We start from the raw sequence: 18,359 nt of genomic DNA, 5'->3' as shown, positions 1-18,359 counted from the left end.
TACTCATTGATTTAGCGATAGAAGATGAAGCCTTCAACTTCACAAAAATGTATAAAAACGCTAAAAAAGTGGACCAGAACAAAATACGTCTGTCAGCATTACACAAATGCAGCAGGGAACGAGTCTCCGCTGATGTCAAGAGGAAGACCAGGGAGCACTTTTTTTTCCCCCATCACAGGATACCTGTCTGCAAGGCGACATTTCAAAGTGTCCTTTGTAAGTTTATTTTGAAAAATAATTTCTTACATGTAGCTGAGTAGCCTATCTGAAGATTTATTTATGCGGTTGCACTTATTATTTATAGCCTAAAACCTCTCGTTAGTTCTTGTTGTTCTTGATTTACTATAAGGGAACGTAAAGGGCACAGGTTGTTATGGAGAAAAATAAACGGTCTTGCTTTTTCACAACAACCAATAAATAAGCTATTATTATTATTATTATTACAGTATAATAATTCATTAAAAAAATCACAGGGCGAGGCGAGCTTGTGTTGCGGGCTCGGTGCCACAGACACTGCGGCTCTGCCCGCGTTGATCATACAGGTTTGGTTTTTAGCAGCAGTGCGAAGGAGCTGCCCTCCACTCTTTCTGTAACAAGCTACAAGTTGTTAGTCTAACTAACTTAATCTTACTTATCAAACAAAACATTAATTCACTAGCTATTCTTAATTATATTACTGTAGTAGAATATAGCCTAAGGTGGATATAGCGTTTTTGTTTTGTTTTGGTTGTGAACGTTCTGGCCAAGTTTAACTCAGAATCTTATTATTATTAATCAATCTTTGTGTATATTATTCCATATATTTATGATGTATAGTTTTTTTTAACCAATATAAGATGTTTGACAATGTTAAGATAAATATGTTGCACTTTGGCTTGTTTTTTTATTTATTTATGAACTATTTATGGACATAAAATTAAGTTAAAAATATCCTGGATTTGAAAATATTGTGTTCCTAGCCTTCACCGATCTCAAGTAATAGATTAATGTATAAAAATTGTGAATAAACTTAACTGTTGATGTCTTAAATAATAATGTCATGTAATAATGTAAATGGATATATCTCGTTTTGCAACGAAACTCTTCATTCATTTTATGAAATATATCAGGATCTAATATTTTTTTGTTAATCTAGGTGTTTAAAAGCAGGATTGACCATGGATTCAGTCATCGTTGAAGCTTTCCTCGCCAGTCTTTCCAACCGTCTGTACATTTCGCAGGAAAATGACAAGTATGTTGCATTTGACAGATGATAGCTTGAATAATTTTACAGCCCTTAAAAGAGATTTGTAAGAATGAACATCATTTGTGCTGTTTTCCTCTCAGGGATGCCCATCTAATCCCGGACCACACCATACGGGCGTTAGGACACATCGCTGTGGCTCTGAGAGACACTCCACGAGTGATGGAGCCCATCTTACAGATCCTGCAGCAGAAGTTCTGCCAGCCGCCGTCTCAGCTCGACGTGCTCATCATAGATCAGCTGGGCTGTATGGTCATCACTGGAAACGTATGCCAGCTCCTCTGTGTTCTGAAAATCAGGGTTGTATGTTTGGATCCGTGCTAACATCTCCGCGTTTCTGTCCCACAGCAATATATTTATCAGGAAGTGTGGAACCTGTTCCAGCAGATCAGCGTGAAGGCCAGCTCCATGGTTTACTCCACCAAAGACTACAAGGATCATGGATACAGGTGATTTATTTTTACATGTATTTATTATTTAGTGAAATGTTTTGACCTACAGGTTTTTGCGTCATGCTGATGGATAAATAATAGGGGTGTCACGATTTCGATTTTTAATCGAAATCGATCGAAATTTATGCTCAATTTCGATTATCGAATCAAAAAATAGAATCGTCGATGCTGCCACGCCCCCATGTCACGTCAGCTTGGCTTGCCAAGCAGGAAAAAACAGGCTTGTTGAAGTGCTTGTTAAACTGCAGAAGCAGGAGACCCGTCGACAGAGCTTAAACCCTCTCCTCTTTCAATGAAGTCGCCGGTGTGTAAGCATTTTGGATTTCCAGTGAGTTATGTTGACGACGTTCATGTTGTCGACAAAAAAAACACAGTTTTGCAAGCTCTGCTATGTACGTATTACGTACGGTTCATCCGATAGACAACACCGGCATCGCGATCCTCCGCCCGCCCCCGTTGCAAATCCGCTTGCGAAAAGTACACACTCAGGCCCTGTTTACACTGTCTTTGTTTTTAAATGGCATTTTAGAACGACAACGATTTGACATCCACAGTGGCGTGTAGCATTTCTGAGCAGCCCTCCTTCCTCTCTACCTCTGAAAATGCACATCACGTGACCACACACACACAGACGCACACACAGCCATGCGCTCGAGACAGCAGGTCCAGGCAGTCAGAGGACTGCTTCAATCTTTCACTCACTTGTACTTAGTCATTTTAGCGAACACCTCAGATACTGTTTTCTGGTTCCTTTTGGTTGTGCCTCTTTTTTTACCGACGCCATTATAACGACACAGATCACTGCCTATTCACGAGTCCCGCAGAAAAAAGTGATTGACAGGTGGTAATTATGTGTGTATCTTGCCTTTATTCATTTACTGTATGATTTGTTTATGGGTAAAACAAAGACCACGCAGGTCAGGTAGTTTAAATGGCAGGCTACAAATAATTAATTTGTCATTAATTAATTAATTATTCATAATCGAAAATCGAATCGAATCGTGCCTTTAGAATCGAAAATGTAATCGAATCGAGGATTTGGAGGATTGTGACACCCTTAATAAATAACATACTTTAATAAATGTGTTACCCATTGTTATTATTAGTTAATTGATTAACCCTTTTGTGCTGTTTGGGATGTTTTCATCCACTCTTAAGTCTTAAATTGGCCACAACTTTCTCTGTTTCTTTATCGTACATCGTAAAGAGGCCGAAGTTATCGTGCAAATATGATAATTATCCTAAGTCTGAGAACACTGTAAAAATACAGGAACAAAAAAATGATAAAATAATGAATAAAATATATACCAAACAACAATGCTTTTGAGAGAAAACCTTCTATTACAATTCATCTAATTCAACGTATTCTTGATATAATTTATTCCTTTTAGTAATATTCCTATTATTTATATGGTTGATTTATATATTTATGTTAAACTGTGTTGGAAAATCAAGCCAATTCCATGCGTGTTCAATAAGAAAAGGTCTGGAGAGGGTTTTATTCAATGCCAAAAATATTAGTAATTTATTAGATACAAATGAATAATTCGATGACAGAGCGCTGGGCTTCATTACCCCATTGCATTACAAGAATTACATTCAAGAGGTTCGCCACTAACATGCATTTCCTGACTCCAGCATGCATACACAACTGATATTAACAGGTAGAGTTTTGGTTTAACGTCACTTATCAGTCATTCTGCAGTCCTTTGGCTCTTGTACCCCAGACATACTTCCTCTTTCTGCACCCCTTCTATGCATACCAGAACTGAACAATTACGTGCATCTTTAATAGCTTTCACAGCTTCTACAAGCATCATGACAACTTGTGACATGTCTAGACTTTGTATTAAACAAAGGCCCCCACACTTATTCTGCTTTTTCCATCTTGTCAGCATGTTCCTTAGAGTATGCAGCACAGTAAGAGGAAGTGTGTCTGGTCAATATGTGATCTCATACATAAGAGAACGTTTGATTAATCTCTTGTTAGTCTAAGCATTTTTCTAATAAAAAATAAAGACACAAAAGTAATAAAAATAAATTCCTTTTTTTACCGCAACTGTTTAAATTGTATTGAGTGCTTCCCACACATAAACTTTGTGTGGGCGTGTCGCCCAGGTATATTAATGGCTGCTAGGGGTGTCAAAATTAATCGTTTCTTCGGTGCACCGCGATGCAGACGCGGACAATTCGGTATGGGTTCGGTAATAATCATAACCGGTTTTTACTGACGTCATTTACCTCATATGCGCTCTGTCGCGAGGGAGGCGATCACTAGTATTTACAGCGCTTTAACTACTTAAAACTCATAAACTGTGAACAATTTCACTGTGTGTGTTTGCTGGATCAGTCTTTCACTGACATATACAACAATAGCCCCTATTTCACTGAGATCGAGAGAATGAAAGTAGCCTACTCCATCTCTGTACAGTGGCCCATTCGACTGCTGGCGTGGCTTTTCTTCTCATGTCGGCTGTTTTACAGCGTTACTTTTGCTTACAGAAACCAGCGCGTGTCTGCAGAGTTTTCTTCACCGTGTCTATCATACATCAGCTGGGAGTTTGCCCCTGCCGCTTATCAGTGTCACTCATCTGTGAAGAGCTCAGCGCGCAAGAGCCAATCGCAACTGTTTTTGTTGAGGGTGTGACCAATCAAAGGGGTGTAAGAGAACTAGACAAGGATCAGAAATTGAGCTGGATATTTGTTTATATTATTTGCTGAATGCTCGTTTTGTTTAAAGTTACAATTTATATATCTGACTTTTTGTATTAAATGACAAAAGTGTATTACAAATAGTATATAAATATAAATATATTCATACATTTTAATACAAGAAATGCTGCTGTGAAGAAAATATAAAACTGTGTATGGAAAGCACCGTCAATGCACCGTGATGCACCGAGATATCGAATTGAACCGAATCGATGGCATCATAATCGTAACCGAACCGAACCGTGAGACTAGTGTAGGTTCACAGCTCTAATGGCTGCCCAAGTATATTTGGCGACACTTTAAAACAAAATTTTTATAATTTATTTTTTTTTTTTTTACTATTATTATCATCCTTTTACACTTTTTTTATATCAAGATAACCAAATATCTGCAATCAACTAACCAGTGGAAAATTGTCTTTCGTTTACCTGTTTCGTAGGCTACTTATGATTCTGTGTGCGCGAGAACAGTCAATGCTCCCACAGAAATACGCCTTTTTGGATCTTCTAAATCTTCAAAATTTTATGTGTTTTTAAATTACCTTTTCATTTAAACCTACTAGAGAAACATTAAATTATTCTTTAATAAACAACCTAGAAAAACTTCACTATATGCAAAGGGACGAAATGACATCTAAACTGGCTGCAGAATATTTAAACACCTTTAGAAATGGTTAATCTGCCTTATTTAAATAAAGGTGTCTTTCAATCTGGCTACCACAGCAAGTATATTTTAAACCTGTGAGAAGCACTGGTATTATACATGCTTGGTATAATTCTTGACCTTTTTTGACCTCAGTGTTGTTGTATTTGGCACAGGCACTGTTCTCTGGCCGTGATCAATGCTCTGGCCAACATCGCAGCCAACCTGCAGACGGAGCAGATGGTGGACGAGCTGCTGGTCAATCTGCTGGAACTGTTTGTGCAGCTGGGGCTGGAGGGCAAACGGGCCAGTGAAAGAGCCAGCGAGAAGGGCCCGGCCCTCAAGGTACCCAAACATCAAATTAAAGCCCCCAGTAAACCCACAGCAGACGTCTTCTTTGTTCTTGACTCGAAGAGGTTTCGAATACCTCTGCAGAAACAAGTATTTGTGAACACTCCCCACTCTGCTGCCAGTGAGTTTAGTTAATAGCCCCTTTCACACATACAGACTTTTCCGGAAAGAGATCATGTGTGAACAGGCCCTTTTTGAAAATACCAGTAAATTCGTTCTACTGAATTTAAAAAAAAAGTGAAAAAGAAATTGTAACATTATAATAAATTACTGGAAAAAGAGCACACACATTTTGTTGGCTGTCGCTTTAAATTCAAATGAGATTGTACTCTTTTTGAAAGTGGGCAGAGCTACAAATGCCTATGTGTCAGCATAGTGGCAGATTCAAAAACAAGATTAACATTCTATGCTAATAAGGGAGATATTGGGCCCTATCATACACTCGGCGCAAAAAAGCACAAGATGTGTTTGGAGTGATTTGTTGCTATGTTTAGACCAGCGCAAGCCTAATTTTTCTGTTTTGCGCCACATTGTTTAAATAGCAAATTCATTTGTGCCACTTTGTGGACTCATGGATATGCTGGTCTAAAAAGGAGGTATTGATGGTGCGTTGCTATTTTAAATAACTGAAATAGACCGCGCAATAAACCAACTTAAAGCTGCTCTAAAGTCCAGCGCAGTTAGTTATGCGCCTATGCAGGTCCAAACATTTATACATTGCTTAATACACACCTGAACAGCAACATACAAATATCTTTACTGATGAAAAAATAAAGAGTTAAAATGTTACAAAAATTATTATTTTCTACATAAATATTAAAACAACTGCCATGCCTTTGTATAATGTTATCATTATTAGCAGTGCTATTTATTATATGCATACTTAAATTTGTTTTATTAAAAACTAGTTTAGATTTGTCCACCTGTTGGTTTTGGAGACGTCTGCATCAACATATGGAGATAAGTAGAGGACGTGTGTTTGGATATAACTCAGTTTTCTGACCACACTTCGTTATTATTGTTCATTTATTCGTTTGCTGGAAATTAGAACTGAATTTAGAGAAATAGTTTTGAAACAAATCTTTGCGCTTAACAAATTAAATTAAAAATGTCGGCTAATGCATGTCTTCAGTGGAAGTGTCCACCATATCCTTACTCCACCAATGTAAAGGAGTTAAAGTAAAGAGGCTGAATGATTCAATTCACTATGCAAAGCTAAGCTAAAATCAGCTGAATGGATTCAAAAACGGTTCAAGTCAACCATTTACCTCTAATAGACTTGTAAAATGAGCCTTTTGAAAAAAGTGGAGGGTTGCTTTATGTTATATTTAACTGCTGCTTCGTTATTTTAAAAAAAAAAAGGTAAACATTAGCTATCTTTTTGTTTTTGGTTTGAGTACAGATTTGTGTTGAGTTGATCATAATTTTTCATTTCCGTTGATCTTATTGTACAATGTAACTACAAAAGACTAGCTTTAAATAGGAAAATGATCAATGATCTTTGCGCTTAACAAATGAAATTAAATATGTGGGCTAATGGATGTCTTAAGTGGGTGTTTCCACCGTTTCCTTACTCCACCAAAGTAAAGAGTAAAAGTAAAGAGAAAGTAAAGAGGCGGATTGGAGGAGGCTCATTCTTTATCCGCACGCTGCAGATGCTCTGTTTAATTATTTTCTCACTAGTGAAGTGTTTAGTTTTTCCATATACAAAGTCCACCATGTAAATAGCAAATGCTCCTTGGTGCGACCCAACTGACTCTTATGCTCAAAACACCCATAACTCATTAAGAGAATAAGCACAACCTTGTTAGACCATGCGCCTCGGCGCAAAGCGTAATTTTCTATCCCTTAAATAGCAAAAGTGGATTCCGACACGCTCTTAATGGTTTTCCCCGACACGTACAAAAAGAGAATGTTCTACAGACCTTCAATCATGTTTGATTGTAGCAAATAAAATTAATACATTTTTACCATTAGAAGCTGGTTATATTCACAGACTCTTGCCACACAACACCACTCAGAGAGTGGTTGAGCTCAAGCATGATAAATGTGAAGCGTCTTGAAGGGGGCGGGGCATGTCAAATGCTAGAGAGCATTTGATTGGTCAAGATTTGATGATAAACTGAAGTATGAGGTGATGTGGAGAAATAAAAGGAAAAGGTGGCAGTGACAAACTGCAAGCTTTACATGTCAGTTTTATATCTCTTAAACGTGAATTTTCTCACTTTTTTGGTGCGCACTAGCTTATAGATTTCTTAAAAACTAACAATACTCATACCAGCATCCTAAACGATATTTTAATTTCACGGGACCTCTAAATATATTTTTGATGCTGATTTTTCCTCAGGCGTCAAGCAGCGCTGGTAATCTCGGAGTTCTCATTCCTGTCATTGCTGTGGTAAGACAATATTTTTTTTGTACCAATATTTTATAAGTCAAACATTAGGCGCACAGAGAATAAAGCTGTGATTGGGATTTTTCTATTTATACATAACGGTACATAAGATTTTTTTTTACATTATGCTAAAAATATACAGAAATGTTGTCATGTTCAATAAAACGAAACATTCATTAATTTTGTAAAAATGTTTATTGCTCATTGTGAGTTAATACATTAGCTAACGTTTCATTTCATTTACAAATAGCAGGGTATTTGCAGCTACTGTCTATTTCTGTCCATTTGTATCGCTCCCTTTGTGCCCCCTGGTGGCATTGTCGCAAACTGCTGTTAGTCCTAAACACATTTCTGTAATGGTCATCCTGAACTGTCACTCATTGTGTGTGTAAAAAGGCATCTGACCTATTTTATTTTTAACTAATATTTACTTTAATGAACATATAAATCGATATACAGTAAATGACGCTTAGAAAAGGGTATACATTTAGCTTTTACTCATTTAAAAAAATAAATTCTTTTTCGAGTCTGTTTTTGCTGCTAAAATGAACATTATTTTACCTCAGTTGCCGACAGTTTACACAATTAATGTTTTTGGTTGAGAGCCGATTGGGATATGTTGTTCATAATCTGTCTGTTTTTTACCCTATAGCTAACCAAACGTTTGCCGGCCATAAAAGAAGCCAAACCGAGGCTGCAGAAGCTGTTCAGAGATTTCTGGCTGTATTCGGTTGTGATGGGCTTCGCTGTTGAGGGCTCAGGTTAGACATCCATATTAATAAATGTTCACATGTACATCATTTAGTTTAAGATTTTGTAGCATTTTTGTCTGTTTATTTGTTGAATGTTGGACAAAACACAGTACTTTGCAAAAGTTTTAGGCCAACATTAAATCTTTTACTGACGATATAATGGATAAATGTGACTCTTTTTCACCCATAAAAGTCATAAGTGTATATTTTTAGTCAATTTATTTTAAATTGAGATATCTTCAGGGTGAATAAATGATCTTTCAGTTGATGTACGGTTTGTTAGGATAGGAGTTAGGTTAGAGTTTGAATTACTTTGGTTTATATGTTTAAGACATGTGAAAGACAGTGTTGGAGAGAGGCTGTTTGTCCTAGTTTGAGCTGCATTTCTAGCAGTGTTGTTGTTAGCAATATTGTCTGAATTGATGGAATTATGAATGTTAAAAAGTAAGGTTTTAATCCATTATGCCATTCCTTCTAGAAAGGACTTCAGTTTTAATATTTTTCATTTTCATCATGATAATGATCCACTAATTGCAGCAAAATCCGGAATACAACTGATTACATGCAGACAGTCATGAAATGGCCTCCACAGAGTCCAGACCTGAATATTATAGAGGCTGTGTGAGATCACCTGGACAGAAAAAGAAAGATAAGACACTCTAAACCTAAAGAAGAACTCTGGAAAGTGCTTAAAGAATCCTGATATTATTACACAGCACGTTATTTCAGAAAATCTTAAGATAATTTAAACAAAACAGTTCTAGCTGTGCTTGCTGCCAAGGGAAGCCACATCAAACATAGATTTAGCTAAAAGAGGAAATGTTGTACTGCTGTTGTTTTTTGTACATTTTCTATTTTCTGTTTGTTTTTAATAAAGAGACGGATTGATTATATATTTTGCAAAAGTCTCAGGCCAACAAAGCTGGTGCTCAGGACTTTTGTAGAGTACTGTATAATTACCTAAAATGTATACATACCTTCACAGAGTCCAATCATCTACTCGTTTACTCTATCTATTGATGAGCACTAATTTAAACTACACAGAATCACTGTCTGTTCATCGAAGATTTCAGAATTCATGATATTTCAGATGTGTTTCATCAAATTGATTAAATAAGCACAAATATTTTTAGAATATTATCAAAAACATTTTTTTAGTGAACGAATGAATGAAATGCTAATGGTCTAATCTGATTCAATTCACTTTGCTAAGCTAAGCTGAAAGTGACTCCGGCAGAACAAGAAATCGGCTCAATGGGTTCAAAAATGGTTCTCGCCAAAGAAAATAAGAATTTTTCATTGTCCGCTGATCTTAATACACAATGTAACTACAGAAGACTTGAGCTTTTATCAAAACCCCTTTTTTTATGAATGATTGAAACGCTAATGGTCTAATCTGATTCAATTCACTATGCTAAGCTAAAAGTGACTCTGCCAGATTAAGAAATTGGCCGAATGGATTAAAAAATGGTCAACTGTTTAACTCTTATAGACTTGTAAAATGAGCCTTTTTTTTTTTAAAAAAAAAAGGTGGAGGGTTGCTTTAAGTCATATTTAACTTCTGCTTCGTTATTAATGGTCTAATCCAATTCTATTCACTTTGCTAAGCTATGCTAAAAGTGCCTCAGCCAAAACAAGCAATTGGCTGAATGGATTAAAAGAATGGTGCAAGACAACTGTTTAACTCTAATAGACTTGAGCCTTTTTCACAAAAGGTGGAGTGTTGCTTTAAGTCATATTTTAAAAAAGCTGTCTATTTGTTTTGGGTCTGAATAATCATCATCTTTCCCCATCTTCAGGTCTGTGGCCGGAGGAGTGGTATGAGGGAGTGTGTGAGATTGCAACAAAATCCCCACTGCTGACCTTCCCAAGCGGAGAACCGCTGCGCTCAGAGCTGCAGTATAACTCGGCCCTGAAGAACGACACTGTCACGCCGGTACTGCTTGTTTTTTTGTTCTGAAACACTGATCACAGGGCATCTTTATCACAAAGCATGGTAATTTATAGAGCTCAACGCCCTGCAGCTTAAAAAAACACATGCAAATAGTAAAAAACACCAGCGAATTAACTAAATTCTGCTGCTGACGGCACTTGTGTTTGAACTGCTGTTCATCTAATTTTACACTTAAACAACTAAATGAATGCTTAAGTCTGTTGAACTGATTATATTTTAATTATATTACAACATCGATGCTGTAAAAGGAACTGTATGAAACTTATAACATTAATCGTTCACCAGAAGTTTATCGGTAGGAGAATAAACACTAGCTGTGCATATACCCTATTTGGTGCCGTGACCCGGATGGAGACTGAAATCTCACATTTGCTGTTTCCAGGCTGAGCTGAATGATTTGAGGGGAACCATCATTAACCTGCTGGATCCTCCGCCGGAGGTTGCTGCGCTCATTAATAAACTGGACTTTGCCATGTCCACCTACCTGCTGTCCGTCTACCGGCTGGAATACATGAGGTACACCAGCGTTTTCCTTGAGATGATGGTTTTTAGACTGAACAGCCAAATGATCTCATCTCTTTTTTCCTCTTCAGAGTGTTACGATCTCAGGAGTCTGACCGATTCCAAGTGATGTTTCGCTATTTTGAAGACCGAGCGATTCAGAAGGATAAATCAGGTGAGCGAGACCTGCGGTGATTTATTTTCTGGATGATTTAAAAAAAAAAAAAAAAAAAAATATATATATATATATATATATATATATATATATATATATATATATATATATATTTAAGAAAAAAAAACAAAAATTTAAGAAAAAAACAAATAAATAAATAAATATATATATATATATATATATATATATATATATATATATATACAGCTGGGAAAATAAGTATTGCACACATCACCATTTTCCTCAGAAAAACATATCTCTAAAGGTGCTGTTGACTTGAAATTTTTTAACTTTTAAATTTTTGATAACAACCAAAGAAATCCATATATGCAGTGAAAACAAATCTAATTAGTTTACAAATTAAGTTCTGTGTAATAAAATGAAATGACACAGTGAAAATGTATTGAACACATGAAGAAAGGAAGGTGTATAAAGGCATGAAAAGCCCAGACAACAGCTGAAATCTTTCAGTGACTCTTCAGCAATCCTCTACCCTTTCTTATTGAAAATGAATATCAGCTGCTTCAGTCCAACATCTACATTAGCAGATGATGAAGATGAAACCAGGGAGGACATTTCAGCAAGACAATGATCCAAAACACAGCCGAGGAAGCTTCCAAAGGAAAGAAAAACAAGCTGTAGAATGGCCCAGCCAGTCGCCTGACTTTCTCCTTGTGTCATTCCATTCTTATTACACATTATTATTATGTTTGTATTGTTTGGGTTTTCACCAAAATCCGGTTCAATTCCTTGTCAACTGATTGTTTCGAAATATTATTCCCAGGAAAGAAAACGTGTTCAGTACTTATTTTCCCCACTGTATATGTATCTTAAAAATGACTTACAAATTCTGTCCAACAAACATATACAAAGCAATTGACAATACAATATACAACAATGCTCGCAGAAGTAAGATAAAAAATAATAATAAAAACATAATTTATGGTTGAATTGTTACAATTATGAAATAATAATTGATAACAAGCAGGAAATGTTTATAGGCCAATAACTTGACCACATCGAAATGGTCTTTTTAATTCTCAGAATTTTATGGTCCTGTGTCATATTTGTGAAAAATCAATGATTATTGTCAGTTTTGATGAGATTTTGCTGGTCTTTTCCACTCAGGAATGATGCAGTGTGTCATCGCAGTAGGTGACAAGGTCTTCGATGTCTTTCTTCAGATGATGGCTGACAAGGTAAATCAAATCTTAAAGGCTTTATGTGTACAAATTGATCTTGATTTCTAACTGAGGCTAATTTTTATATTCTTTGTTTTTTTTCTCCTAGGCAAAGACCAAAGCCCATGAGGAGGAGCTGGAAAGTCATGCTCAGTTTCTATTGGTCAACTTCAACCACATTCATAAGAGAATCCGAAGAGTTGCTGACAAATATCTGTCAGGACTCGCTGAGACGTGAGTTCTGCTTCATTATTATTGTCCAATCATTACAATCATTCCAGACTAGTGTTGTCATAATACTTTAAAAAGTGTTAAAGCTGCAAATATAAGCTGGTCTGTTTATAAACTGATATACGAGCGATCCGCTGATGAATCTACTGATCTTTGTGGCTTTAAAACTCTCCAGTGTCCCTGTATCTGTGGTTTTGCGCACTAAAGAGCAGTGAGTTTGATGAATTGATGACCTTCACAACCAATCACAGTCATTTCTGTTGAGCAGGGAACACAATAGCAAATCAGCGCTGTTTAAAAACGTGCTCAACAGCGAGCAAATGTTAGCGGGAAATGGATGTGTTTACAATTTCACTACCGAATGGTATCGAATTTATCAATCATAATAACACTAGTCCAGACTATTCTATACTTCAGTGTGTTCTGTAGAGATGTTGCATGTGTAAAAAAAAAATCTAAGTTAACTTAAAATTGGTTGAGTTAAGGCCCGGGTATTCTTCAAACAAAATAAAAAAAAAGAAATTTGTTTCATGTTAGTTTCTACAGAGGGAGTTCGTTTTGGTTCATCTTTTTGGGGGAGGAGTTTGTATTGGTCCAACTTTTTGGGGGAGTTCGTTTAGGTTCAGCTTTTTGGGGGAGTTCATTTAGGTTAAACTTTTCGGGCAAGGAGTTCGTTTTGGTCTACCTTTTTGGGTGAGGAGTTTGTTTTGGTCCAACTTTTTTTGGGTAAGGAGTTCTTTTTGGTCTAACTTTTTGAAGGAGGAGTTTGTTTTGCTCCAACTTTTTTGGAGGGAGGAGTTCGGTTTGGTCTAACTTTTTGGGGGAGGAGTTTGTTTTGGTCCACCTTTTTTTGGCGGGAGGAGTTCGGTTTGGTCTAACTTTTTGGGGGAGAAGTTTGTTTTGGTCCAACTTTTTGGAGAGTACTTCATTTTGGTCCAATTTTTTGGGGGAGGAGTTCGTTTTGGTCCAATTTTTTGGGGGAGGAGTTCGTTTTGGTCCAATTTTTTGGGGGAGGAGTTCGTTTTGGTCCAATTTTTTGGGGGAGTAGTTCATTTTGGTCAAATTTTTTGGGGGAGTTCGTTTTGGTCCAACTCTTTGAGGGAGAAGTTTGTTTTGGTCCAACTTTTTGGGGAGTACTTCATTTTGGTCCAACTTTTTGGGGGAGTAGTTCATTTTGGTCAAACTTTTTAAGGAAGGGGTTTATTTTTGGTCACAAATGTCTTAAAACCTGAGGCAGCTGATGTTGCCGTCCACTCTGCAGATCTCTCTTACGCCCCCTTACTGAATGTTACTCCAAACCATGATTCATCCTTCATCAAACTTGACTAATTTTTGTGAGGATCATAGGTCCATGCAGGTTCCAGTAGGTCTTCTGCTGTATTTGTAATGATTGGGATGCAGTTCAGCAGATGATTCATGGGAAAAATCTACCTTCTGGCACTTTTCCAAATACGTCAAGTCATTATTTGTTGCTCTTATAACTGGGATAGACAACAATATTTTTGTCAGGTAGTGTATTTGTTCAACATTCACAGTTGAATTCACAGTTGAATTCACAACAAGTTGAATTCACAGTTATCTGAATTTGGTTGTTGACGATTTGACACGATCCAGGATCGCTTTGTTCTTCAAAACTGATCCGAGAGTTGTTGTCATAGCAATAGTTCTGGTAGCTCAAACCTGGTCGGGAACAGGCTCATTCAAATAAACAGGATTAGATTGCGTCATTTCAAGCAAAGATATTAGTAAAAAGTATTTACCAAATGCTGATATTTTCTTACAGTCGTAGTTATATACACTTGGGACAATAGTAAATATATATATATATTTTTAACTTTATATATATATATATATATATATATATATAAGTTACAAAATATATATTAATAAAACTTATGCAATCTGCACTCCGAAATAAAAGTACAGACTGACACCTGGTGGTTCAAAAAGAAAATTTATTGATATAAACTTTTTAGATACAAATGTGTACGATCGCTTTAGTACACTTTGTGTATGATAATAGAAATGCACAATATGTGACTTAAAAAAAAACAATAATACATATGCAGTCATGAACATGTTTTTACAGTTAATATGACGGTGATTTGATGCTTCATAAAGGTTACAGACGCCTTTACCAATATCAAAATGCTTTTTAACCATCCAGTTATTCTTTACACCGATGAAGAAACCGGCGACAATAATACTACAACTACTATAATAAAGAAAATCCACTCTAACACTAAAACTAAATAAATTGCTAAATAATCTTTGACACATGAAAGAGTAAAACACGCAGCCCACAACAAATGTAGAAAGTTATTGCGTGTCATATTTAACAAACCGTCTCCTATAAATTTGATGTAATTTTGCTCACATGGATAATTGAATATTAATCAGATGATGTCATTACGCTGCTGTGCCGTCAGCCAATCGCTGCATTGCTGATGATGATTTCGAGGATCGATAGATCTGTCCTTCACAACACACGCAGCGATCTCAGATCAGTACATCCAGACATTTTAATCTGATTCGCGAACTTGTTTGAAGAACCAGTTATCAAGATTAAAAGATGCAGGATTTGCCAAATCATCCCAGAGCATTTAAGCGAGGTATGAAGAACGGATCCCTGGATTAGATACTGTATATCCGCACCTGTACTATTGCTCGCTGAGAGATTTTAAAAACTCACAACCGCATTGTGCCATGTCTGATAAAGTTCTAAACATTGTTGCATTCAGTCTCCGCGGGAAATAGGAGGCTTTTATTTGCCTTTTTTGAAACTGTTACTTCCTCTCAGCCACCATTGTTGTTGTTTATTAGACCACTCTAGCGGTGTCACACATTTACAACCACACCTACTCTAGCGCGGGGTTGTCCAGAGGTTCAAAAACAGTATACCATACCATTCAGAGTTTAAAGCATACCCAGGGCCTTAAGTGTTTTAATGTATGTTGATTGCTTATCAATGTTTTTTTCCTCTCCAGATTTCCACACTTGCTGTGGAGCGGCCGTGTTCTGAGGACCATGCTGGATATATTACAGACTCTGTCTCTTTCGCTCAGTGCTGTACGTGCTTCATTTTTTGCTCAGCTCAATTTAATCTGCATATAATGGAGATATTCAGAGTTTTGTTTCAAGGGATATTTATGACTCATTATTGGTTTTGTTTTTCAGGATATCCACAAAGACCAACCATATTACGACATACCAGACACACCATATCGCATCACAGTGCCGGACACGTATGAGGCCAGAGAGGTACAGATACTGGACCTTGTTTGTCTGTTCTGTTAAGATGGTTAGCACTTTACTTGAAGGGGGTGTTCATAAGAACTATATTCAATGAGTCCTTAATAATCATGATATGGCGCACATAATGAATATGCTGGAGATTTCATGCATGCTTATGACAGCTGTCATTAAGTGCCCTTTGCTCAGTTATGTCATTTTAAATGTAAAGAGGACATGTCCTTGTCATGAAAACTTTACATAACCAAGATAACATGACTTTTAATATAACTCAAAATTCTTTCTTAAACATAATTTGTGTTTAAATTATGCCTTTTGTCATAATTTTTATTTATTTTTTCAGTGGAACATACTGAGTTTCTCTTCAAAAAAATTCTGAATGAAAAGTGTGTCGTGGTTTTCGTCAGTAGCCTAGTGGTTTGTGCATTGACACATAGCCAGTGTTGGGGGTAACGCATTACAATTAACACGAGTTACATAATAATAATACTTTTCTAAGTAACGAGGAGGTAACGCATTACTTTTCCAAAATAAGTCATCATATTTGAGTTACTTTTTTGAAAATCTAATGCGAGTTACTTTGTAGTTTAATTAATTAGCTTTTCTAAAATTGAATTGCTGAATTAAAATTAAAGTGGTCACAATAAATCGCGCAGTCAATTAGAAAATGTGTTTATTATTTTGAACGCATCGAAGAAAAGGCTTTTATCTTAAATATTTATATATATATATATATATGTGTGTGTGTGTGTGTGTGTGTGTGTGTGTGTGTGTGTCAATCATAATAGTTTTAATAACTCATTTCTAATAACTGATTTATTTTATCTTTGTCATGAGGACAGTAAATAATATTTGACTAAATATTTTTCAAAACACTTTTATACAGCTTAAAGTGACATTTAAATGCTTAACTAGGTTAATTAGGTTAACTAGGCAGGTTAAAGTAATTAGGCAAGTTATTGTATAACTATGGTTTGTTCTGCAGACAATTGAAAAAAAAATTAGCTTAAAGGGGCTAATAATTAAAAAAAAAAAAAATTTAATTTAAAACGCTTTTAATTTTAGCTGAAATAAAACAAATAAGACTTTCTCCAGAAGACAAAATATTATCAGACATACTGTGAAAATTTCCTTGCTCTGTTAAACATAATTTAGGAAATATTTAAAAAAGAAAAAAAAAATCCTATCACATGTGTATTAGTGGTAAATTTGCTATGTCCTGTATAGAGCATAGTGAAGGACTTTGCCGCCCGCTGTGGAGAAATCCTGAAAGAGGCCATGAAATGGGCGCCATCGGTCACCAAATCACACCTACAGGTTTGACCCGCCATTAAAAATTGTACATGATAATACAGCAAAAGCACGTATTTACCACATATCCTCTTCCGGAATGATTTGTAACATCATCATTGTTTTTTCCACCGCAGGAATACCTGAATAAGCATCAGAACTGGGTGTCGGGTCTGTCTCAGCACACAGGGCTGGCGATGGCCACAGAGAGCATCCTGCACTTCGCCGGATACAACCGTCAGAGCACCAGTCTCGGTGTAAGATGACCACTTGTGTTTTAGTGTATGATAAAGGCTAGTCATGCAGCGAGCTTGATTTTTCTTAATTTCAAAAACTCTTTTCACATTGTTATTATGGGGGATTGTGTGTAAAATTTTGAGAAAATAAATGAGTTTAATTCATGTTGGAATAAGCTTGTACATAACAAAATGTGGAAAAAGTGAAGCGCTATTAATACTTTCCGGATGCACTGTAAACCATTGAAGTGAAAAATTACAATCCCAAATTGGAATCAAATGTAAAAGTTTCGTACGTACAATATTTTCATTTGAAAAAAAAATCAAAAAATCGATCGGTGCATTTCTACTGTATTGATTTTGATATGAATTGACTAGTTCATCAGATTGCAAACAGTTAAACATCCTTAAAAGTTCAAGTTTCTTTTCCATCATTTCAGACCGCTCAGCAGTCCAAAATAATATAACACATATCCTTACATATTAAATAATAATACATTTATTTTATTGAATTCATTACATTAGACATTTAATTTTTTATAAACGAACAAAGGTCATTTTATCAAATAAAATGGGGGAACAATTGCAATTCAAAATTATAATCAAATATAATGCTTTATATGTATTTTATATATATATATATATATATATATATATATATATATATATATATATATATATATATATATATATATATATGCAGTATTTTGATTTAATGTTGAAAATATCATTAATGAACAAAGGTCGTTTACTAAATAAAATGGGAAAAAATTGCAATCCAAAATTAGGAATCAAATATAAAAATCTTACATATTCTGTCTTTTTATTTAAAGTTAAAAAATATCACACAATTGTGCAATTATTAAATGAACAAATGTAGTTGTATAAAATAAAATGGGGGGAAAAGGCAATCCGAAATTTGAATCAAGTGTAAAATCCTTACACATACAATACTTTGATTTAATGTTGAAAATATCACACAACTGTGGACA

The 18,359-nt window shown here is 35.7% G+C and overlaps 1 protein-coding gene across 3 annotated transcripts in view; it reads left to right on the top strand.

Moving 5' to 3' along the window:
- The window catches only part of pi4kaa (phosphatidylinositol 4-kinase, catalytic, alpha a), a 75,087-nt gene that overhangs the window by 20,070 nt on the left and 36,658 nt on the right, over nucleotides 1–18,359 (top strand). For all 3 annotated transcript variants that reach the window (XM_005172596.6, XM_009305081.5, NM_001034972.1), the window contains 15 exon segments: nucleotides 1,136–1,231; nucleotides 1,327–1,510; nucleotides 1,592–1,692; nucleotides 5,226–5,394; nucleotides 7,748–7,798; nucleotides 8,448–8,556; nucleotides 10,347–10,483; nucleotides 10,884–11,017; nucleotides 11,095–11,177; nucleotides 12,306–12,376; nucleotides 12,468–12,592; nucleotides 15,577–15,658; nucleotides 15,767–15,850; nucleotides 17,069–17,158; nucleotides 17,269–17,388. In XM_005172596.6, coding sequence (XP_005172653.1) covers nucleotides 1,136–1,231; nucleotides 1,327–1,510; nucleotides 1,592–1,692; nucleotides 5,226–5,394; nucleotides 7,748–7,798; nucleotides 8,448–8,556; nucleotides 10,347–10,483; nucleotides 10,884–11,017; nucleotides 11,095–11,177; nucleotides 12,306–12,376; nucleotides 12,468–12,592; nucleotides 15,577–15,658; nucleotides 15,767–15,850; nucleotides 17,069–17,158; nucleotides 17,269–17,388 — 1,636 coding nt within the window.

The sequence above is a fragment of the Danio rerio genome, chromosome 10 (assembly GCF_049306965.1).
Source record: "Danio rerio strain Tuebingen ecotype United States chromosome 10, GRCz12tu, whole genome shotgun sequence".
Classification (NCBI taxonomy): Eukaryota; Metazoa; Chordata; class Actinopteri; order Cypriniformes; family Danionidae; genus Danio; species Danio rerio.
This window is presented reverse-complemented; position numbering and strand designations above follow the sequence as displayed.